The sequence below is a fragment of the Cryptotermes secundus genome, unplaced genomic scaffold (assembly GCF_002891405.2).
Source record: "Cryptotermes secundus unplaced genomic scaffold, Csec_1.0 scaffold218, whole genome shotgun sequence".
In the NCBI taxonomy this organism is placed as follows: domain Eukaryota; kingdom Metazoa; phylum Arthropoda; class Insecta; order Blattodea; family Kalotermitidae; genus Cryptotermes; species Cryptotermes secundus.
This window is the reverse complement of record NW_019733320.1, coordinates 230,573-239,426: the sequence shown is the minus strand read 5'-3', so window position 1 is coordinate 239,426 and position 8,854 is coordinate 230,573. Positions and strand designations below refer to the sequence as shown.

The following is an 8,854-nucleotide window of genomic DNA, read 5'->3' as shown; positions in this document are numbered from 1 at the left end:
CGTCATCAGCAAATTCCATTCAGGGGTGTCCAGAACGTATGAATTCTTGCACAGAAACAAGAAACTGCGAAAATTCTCCTTTGGTGTCAGTGCAAAAATTTTAACATGTTTTATACAATCTGTAAATTACAATATCTCATTCTATATTCTTTAGAGAAAAAAACAGCGTTTATTTCGTTCGTTTATCACAGAAATTGCAGAAATAGGAGCATATTTAGTAAGTGACTACAGCTTTTACGGATTTCTAAGAGCGGCCCTTTAAAGAATTCCGTATGGCTGCCACAACTGGAATTTAAAGGGCCGTAGGATAAAGGTTAAACATAGCAAATACCATTTAATGCATCTAGTTCTTTTTAGTAATAAATATTATAAAGCCAGACATGTTTTGTTCATATGTGACCATCTTATGAGGCATCCAGTGATAAAAAGAAACCCTACATAAGTTGATTAAAAATTTACATGAATTATGTAAAATAGATCAGCGTTGTTAAAAGCAGCATAAGCCAGTGAAATGTTAAGTGTAAAATTTTTAATGTCATTAAGTGTCTTATGTATAGATTTTAAATAATTCATATAAATTTTATTTAATTTATTTAAGTCTCCTGTTTTTACTGGATGCTGCAGAAGATGGCCAGTCATTCATTCATTCATTCATTCATTCATTCATTCATCGGTAATCTGTCAGACGACAGGTCTACAGTCTCTTCCAAAACAGTTCCTCCACTTAATGTGATCCAGAGCTTTCTCCTTCAAATAAAAATATCCTCTTCTGTCCCCAAGGTCATCCAGCATCTTCTTACGTCCTCTTCCTCATCTTCTGGTTCGCATACATGGTGTGTCTGTTTTTGGAACGAGACTATCCAGGAAAAGTGATAATGTGGTAGTTTTTCCATTTGCATCGCAGTACAAAAGCCATTCAAACCACTCTGGTCACGCATGTTGCTATATGAACTTGAACCGTCTCGAGCATCATTTGCTCTGTGCTTCAAGTCGCTGCTGATGACGCTGCTTCCAGTATCAGTTTTTGGTTTATGGTGTGTCTCTTCATCTGATGCCTACCCTTTGACCTGTCCAGCAAGGGAGGCCCTGCCAGTAGCTACACTACCGCTGGTATAGCTCTCAGGGTCCTTGGCATACTCAAACCCCCTCACCACAATAAGGTGGAGACACCTTCAGCCATATGTGGCTGAAAAATGTCAGGCTGTATGTTTATATATTCATTAAAAAACTGGATGCACCACATGTTATTTTCTGTGGTTGATTTGATGTAAACAATGAGATGTTTGACACTGATTGATTTCTCTGTTCTTGTGTTACCTTTATAATGTCCATAGACTGATTGAAGCTGTGTCTGGTTTGGAAAACACATTACAAGACCAGGGAGAGAAACTAGGCCGTATTCAACGAGGTTTGGAACATCTGGCGAAGGTTCAGAGGGAGATCAGCGCAGAGAAACAGTCTGCGCCCAGTTTTGGTCTCAGTCAGGAACTGGTGCTCACAGTTGTTATGGTGGTTGTACTTCAGTCCATCCTTACCTGGCTGTTTTGTCACAAGTAGGCCTGGTTAATGGCCGCCCATTTCCTGTTATATGTAGTGCAATTGTAAGATAAACCATATATGAGTTGTAATGTTAAGCTGTATAACATTTTGCACGACCGGCAGCACACTGTATTTGCATGCAGCTCTTTCCTAGTACCTTCATATCAGAATGGATGCTGTGCAGAACACATGTAAGTCACTGTTTTTATCATATCATCACATTAAAGAATTTACAGTATTTTGACTGAACCAACTTTTATATGATATAAAATTTGTAAGTGAAAACATGTTACACAGAAAATGAATCATAGTAGGGCCTGAGTTAAGGTTAATATGTACAGAGAGTATATATGCAGTCAGCGTTTGGTGCATAGATGCCTGGTGGACTTACAATGCATGTAATTACATACCATCTCTTCATATAATCTTTGTGGTATTTGAAACAGACTCCTTTTCTTAATCAAGAGTTTCCTTCATTCGTTATATCTTCAGCCAATGGTGGTAATTCACATGTCTCACCCCTCCCCATAAGAATGTTGCATATTTATTGCTATCTTTTTTCTTCATAAATGAAAGTGAAAACTGTAAAGAAAGTAAAATTCTATATTTCTCATGTGTGGCAAGAACTTTGATTGTAGGTTTCCTGTGCATCAATAGACCATACATTCTTGTACTGGCTCCAATTTACTTGATTCTGCTTGTGTATATCAGATTTATCCAGTCTGAATAACTTAACAGAGTCCCTATAAAGAGACCATGCTTTGTTTGGAAAAGTATACATTGTTCACGTTGATTTCCTCGAGGGTAAATTCGCACCCACCTCAGCAACTGCAGTACAAGACCATCACAAATAAGTGCTAGAGTTATGAATGATGATGTGAGTAGCATGTAAGCTGTATGATTTTCACTTCTCTTTCTCTACTGTGACAACTATTTGTGTTTACCAGTTTTAACAAATAGTTCAGAAAATTAATTATTTCTCTATTCTGGCAGAACAAAAGTGTTCAAGCCACCTAGTATTCTTTATTTTTACTAACTTACATAGGATCACTGCTGTGAAAACAGCACGTGTTGAACTATGAACATGTAAATCTGACCCAACTTCACTTAACCTCACTTTTGTCTGTTCACATGTAGAATTTTCGTGCTTCTACATAAAACAATATGTTCTGTTCATAAGATTTGAGGTTTCAACAGTGGTGGCTCTACAGATTGTGGTGTTCCAGATTGTGACACCATATTAGGTAGATTTTAGTGTATTGTAGGAAGACACTGCATCTGTCTTCCGGGTGGTCCTAAAAATAGACATTCTGTATATGATTCCTGTTGGTTCATATCTGGCCCCATCTGGGGTCTGAGTGACCCACCAGTACCACTTCACTCAGGATGGAGGCAGTGTTTTTCTCAAAACTGTAGGTACGCACCAACAAAGCTGCATGGGGTGAGAGCCACAGTGAGCACTTCAGTTATTATTTTAAGGAATTCTACTTGGTCACATCAGTTCCTTTGTTCTAATGTCTCTGCAGCATGTAGCTTGCATATTACATCTTATTCTGTCAGCTTCATTTCTGTTCGTGTACAGATTGATGAACTAAAAGTTTCCAGTCACTTCCCCCTTTCAACTATCTTTCCTTTTCAGTTTATGGCTTGGTTTTATCTTGTCTTATTGATGTTTTCTAATACCTGCATGAATCGACTTGGTCTGGATCATCCCATATGTCTTTTTGCTTTAAACTAGTGCATGTCTACTGCCATTAAATAAGCATGAAGATTGGACCAACAGTCCAGATCTGTTTCAGTCCCTTCACTACACAGAAAGGTATGGGACTGTTCTACCAGATGAACAGAGGTCTATAACAGTGATTTTTTGTTTCAGGAAATCTGAGGTAGAAAATATGTGTAAAAAGTAATGTTGTAGGTACAGGTTTAATTTTAACATAAGAACATATGTTGTATTCATCCATGCAGGATAAATATTGCCCCCTAACTGTGGCAGGCAGACAGGATATTGGCAAACATGTATTTGTCTTAAATATCAGAAAAAATATAAATTGTGGCAATCTGCATAATTTATCCATTTGTGTTTTTGCATATACTTGGTTAAGANGCTTTTACCGGTTCTCACGGTCTCTTTGCTTGCAGATTTCTTATATATTTTTTCTTCTACCCTGAAGATGGAGGCGATACGTTCCTCCGAAACGTCGGTTAACACCACATATACACGGTGCAAAATCCCAGAAGACTGCTTTCTTCATACTTGGTTAAGTTTGCAGTTCCTTTTTGTGAAACAAAGGCACGAGGTGAATAGTAATGAAACATGTTTTTAAGATTGTGGTCTTCTGGATTATGATACCATGCAGCTTCATAGATGGTAACCAACCAGGGTAGAAACGTGAAGATGAGGGTATCAGCAATTTCCTCCAAAATGTTGATAACCATGTAACGAAACCACACAGGATCATAACTCAGAAGACCACAGTTTAAATTTTTGCTGCCATAAAAACCTTAGATCTTACACATATTTTTTAAGGTTTGTTTTTGACATGTGAGAGAATTCTGAAAAAATATTGTAACGTGTCGGCTGTGTGATGCGACATGTATAAATAGCATGGGTGCCATAAAAACCTCAAATCTTACACATATTTTTTAAGATTTGTTTTTGACATATGAGAGAAGTCTGAATAAATATCGTAACATGTCAGCTGTGTGATGCGACATGAATAGATAGCGTGGGTCTTCGGATCGGAATGAATACATTTATTAATCGTTCACTTTTACACTAGTGAGTACAATTATTATCACTTTCCTTATTGCAGTCCTGCTTGCGGCATGAATCTCAGTGTTGTCTTACTTCGCAGCTTGATACAGCTGAATTTGGTGACTGCCAGTCTTCAACTAACTTGTCTGGTGCATTCAAGCCCCATATAGGCGTTTTGTGGACCGCTTCCAGAACCCCGTTCTCAACAGTTCAGTTTTGCCGTTGTCATCCAATGACCCTCTGTTGTCTCTCATCTCCGGGGAAATGCATTTGTTGTTTCAGCAATTCCTACGCAATGGCTCACTGTTATTGCATTTGTTGCTGTGGGAACTCATCAGTTTCCATGTATTCAAAGTCGCAGAAGTATGTGTACCCATTGCAGCTGTTGTGCAGCAATGGGCGTAATATAACACATCTCAATATAAAGGATGCTTGAAACTGTTGTTACATTATCCACATTCAGGGACAATCAGAGTACAAGTAGAATTATTTTCTGCATTATTCTGGCTTTGCATTTACCTCACAATTGCCTGAAGCCACTGCTTGTTCTTATGACATCCTTAAAATCTTATTATAGCAGGTACAACATTCAACTAATTCTTAATAGATACAATATTAGGTTTCTTAGCCTTGTGCTTGCTGCTGATAGTGTCATAAACCTACTAGAAATTTGAAATGCCCCTTGAAACTACTCTGGCATAACATTATGTTGGCTGTGAGAATATGCAGGGAGAGGGATTGAAATATATCACAAAGTTTTTCACAGATGTGTGTAAGGTTATATTTGTTAATGAGTTGTGCTAACAGAATGAGTGAAGCAAGTTCTGCTGGCTTCATAATCAGCTTGACCCGACTGATAATTTGAGGCTCAGTTCATAAATGCATTTTTATTTTTTGTTTTATGCATTGTATTATGTATATATGTTATTACTATTTTAGTACCACCACACACCACAGTCTCATTTGACCTTCATCAGGTGTGTATGAATAAAAACAGTAAATATACGACATTTATGCTGATTTATATGATGAAAAATAGTTACTTTTTCAGTGTTATAAAATTAACAGTTGTATACATGTTAGGGGTTGAATATACAAAATACATTTGCAATGATAAAGAATTATTGAATGTATGGGATGTCGATGTTCTAAGAGACAAGCACGTAAAACTTTAACAATTGTATATATTCTCAAATGTACAGAATAACTGCGAAGCCGTCTCAATGTATATATATATATATGTTGCTCACAAGTTTGTGGGCCCTGATAAGGGCTGTTTGGTCCGCCATGCTTGTTCTAGTAGTAGCGTGGGCCTTCCTTTACAGTCGCTGAGCAGTTATGAGCAGGGAGGATAGCGGTGAGCCTAGTCGGATAGTCCGGACTTTCTTTATGGCCACCCGGCGGTTGCAAGTCAGTGTGAGAGTGGAGACTAGCTGGCCTGGCGCTGTAGTGCACACGCTGGTGTAGTCCGCTGTCTCAGTGTTGTTTGCTGGAGAGCTGTTGCTTCGTGACGTCAGTGTAGCTACGTTAGCTGTCTTTGGCTCAGTGAAGACGATTGAAGAAGAACTGATCATAGCGAGTTTTGAGCTCCGCCTTTTATACCATGCTTGCTGGGCGGAGCTAAAGGTGCAGCTGCGATTGTGAGTGCTGATTGACCAGTGCACGCGATGATCTACAGGTGGGCCAGACAGCAAGTGCTGTATAAATATGACAGTGTGACAGTGACTTGGCTTGAGCAGAAGTTGAATGTTGTCTGTTAGACCAGCGAAACTGCATGTTAGAATGTGGTTCCCACAATTGTTTTAAAATGTAAATACATATATAAAGTAGCCATTATCGTGGTTGTAGGGTGGTATGTCGTGTTTTTTCTTTTTCCTGTTTTGGGGAGGTACTGTAAATTTTAATTTTATTTATATGTATGCTAGTTACAATTGGTAAGCTGTTTGGCAAGTTTATGTGTCCTCGCATTATTCTAATTTTTTGTCCGTGTTATATGTTTTGTGATATAGTGGAGAATATTGGCTGTATTGTGGTGTGTGGTTTTTGCACTTTGAAGTTATTGCTGTGAAATAATATTCATTTGTGTTGCAGATTTCTCTGCATATTGTTTGAATATCACATCTTGTTGTGTATAGTCTCATCATCATTTGTGGTTTGTTTATGTGGTGGTATTCCTTGTGGCTGTTTGTGGTGTGTGTTCTGATGTACCATTGGCTTCTTGGTAGTTGACAACCTAGCACATCACAACCACCATCTAGGCTACTTCTTATGTATATCTATATTGTGTTATATACAGGATGTCCCAGGAGGAATGTGCCAAACTTCGGGAGGGTGTTCCTTATGTTAAAGTATGCCGATATAACCCAAAACACCTATGTCCAAAGTTGAACGGTTACGGAGATAATGGCCAGAGAAGTGTCAAACTTTGACCGGGGTTACACACTTGTTGATTACAAAATACATATTAAAACTGGCAGGAATATGTGGATTCTGTAATGTTAATAATGTACGTAACATCAAACTAACTTGTGAGTGACGGAAAGCCATAAAATTGAAGTACAAAATACTCGCTCGCCATGTCATAATTGTCCTTAGGTTTCCAAGCAGTATACATAACACATGACTGGCGAGCGATGACGTAACGTGCTGACTGCGCGTTCTGGTATGAGCCAACTACATAAGCACGGCTAGGGAGTATCATCGCACTCAAGGACAAACATAGATAAGGGCTCTCAGCTGAGAGGTACAGCGAGGTACAGTGCTTGGACCTGCCAGAAGACCACACTTTTCTTGGGCCATTATCTCCGTACCCGTTCAACTTTGGACATAGGTGTTTTGGGTTATGTCGGCATACTTTAACATAAGGAACACCCTCCCGAAGTTTGGCACATTCCTCCTGGGACACCCTGTATATACATTTTGTAAAGTTTAATAATTCTTTATCATTGCAAATATATTGTAACGTGTTTTGCTACTGAAGACACCGTTAGGATTGTTAATTGGTTTATTTAACAACCTACAAATCATAACTACAATTCATTATAACACTGTTACGGGTTTACACACTTTACAACCCTACACAATAATCTCTTCAGTAGTCTTCATGTATTTAGAACTCAGGAGCTATACGAGTCTCTCTTAATTACACACTCCGAATATAACTGTACTACAGCATACACAATCTTGAATTCACACAATAAGTCTTCACTTGCTGACTTCTCAGATATCGCACACTATCACGTAAGATCTTCTAACCATGCGTTCAGGTCTTCTTTCCACGACTGCTGCTATATTTCAACTGTCTTCGGCAGCTGCTACATTTGAACTGACTCCTTAGGCAGTGCAGTTCTCTTATAAACCTTCAGCCAGACAACGGGAAAACGGCTCGCTTCCCTGTTGCCTATTCGCCGTGTTTACAGGCGTTTCTGGGAACGCTATTGAGAGTTGTTTATTGCTGCATAGCAACCCCAACATCCCCTGCTATGTCATTGTTGTCACCTGCCACGTCACTGTGAGGGAGGGGGCAGAGTGCTGACCGGCCCGTCACCACAGCAGCGGCAGCGCTGTTACGCCACCACTGGTGGGGGAGGGGCCGTCCTGCATAGCGCAAATACGTTACAATATTTTCATATATTCAGTCCCTAACATCTACACAATCTTTAATTTTATGAGGCTGAGAAATTGGATCCATTTTTCACCATATAATTCAGCACAGATGTTGTATGGTTATTATTTTTATTCATACACACGTGATGATGGTCAAAAGAGACCAAAATATGTAGTGTGATTAATATAATAAACTGATTGACTTGTTTGGTTTCACTTAATATAAATCACTTTATTGTACGAGGGTTGTACTGAAAGTCTTGAGCAACAATTTTTTGTAAAGTAACATGCTTTATTATTGACAAACCAAATACACAACCTCAATCTACAGACCTTTCTTTATTTTTCCACATAATCGCCACTTCTTTGTACACATTTCTCCCAGCGTTCTGGGAGTTTGAAAATTCCCATTCTGTAAAATTCCGTTCCAGCCATCCGAAGACACTGACGCACTGCTTTCTGAATTGCCTCCCCATCTTTGCAATTGCTTCCAATGTGAGGTGAACAGCGTGGGGGTGAGAGCTGTCATGCAGAATGATGATGTTTCGTCCCAGATGTTTATTGCGCAATGCACAACGGAGCTTGTGCAGCGTCTGAACATAATGAGCAGCATTGATGATTGCCAAGGTTCCAGGAATTCGGCCAGAATAAACCCCTCTGCATCCAAGAAGACTGTGCCCATCACCTTCGCAGCTGATGGCACTGTCTTTGCCTTCTTTTTTGATGGAGAATGCAAATGGTGCAATTCCATACTCTGCCGTTTCGTTTCAGGCTCAAAATGGTGAAACCAGCTTTTGTCACCTGTCACAATACAGAGCAAAAATCATCGCCTTCGTGTCGATATCTCTGCAGCAGTTCTGAGGTGATGGCTTTTCGCTGACCTTTGTGGTCTTCGGTCAATAACCATGGGACCCAACGAGCACAAACTTTCCTATAGCCCAAGCTTTCAAT

At 39.3% G+C, this 8,854-nt stretch overlaps 1 protein-coding gene across 5 annotated transcripts in view; it reads left to right on the top strand.

The window, feature by feature from the left end:
- The window catches only part of LOC111867924 (oxysterol-binding protein-related protein 8), a 53,804-nt gene extending 50,165 nt beyond the window's left edge, over positions 1 to 3,639 (top strand). For all 5 annotated transcript variants that reach the window (XM_033752856.1, XM_023858153.2, XM_023858154.1 and 2 more), the window contains exon 18: positions 1,335 to 3,639. In XM_033752856.1, coding sequence (XP_033608747.1) covers positions 1,335 to 1,557 — 223 coding nt within the window. In that variant the 3' untranslated portion in view covers positions 1,558 to 3,639. The remainder of the gene's footprint in view (positions 1 to 1,334) is intronic.
- Positions 3,640 to 8,854: the final 5,215 nt, after the last annotated feature.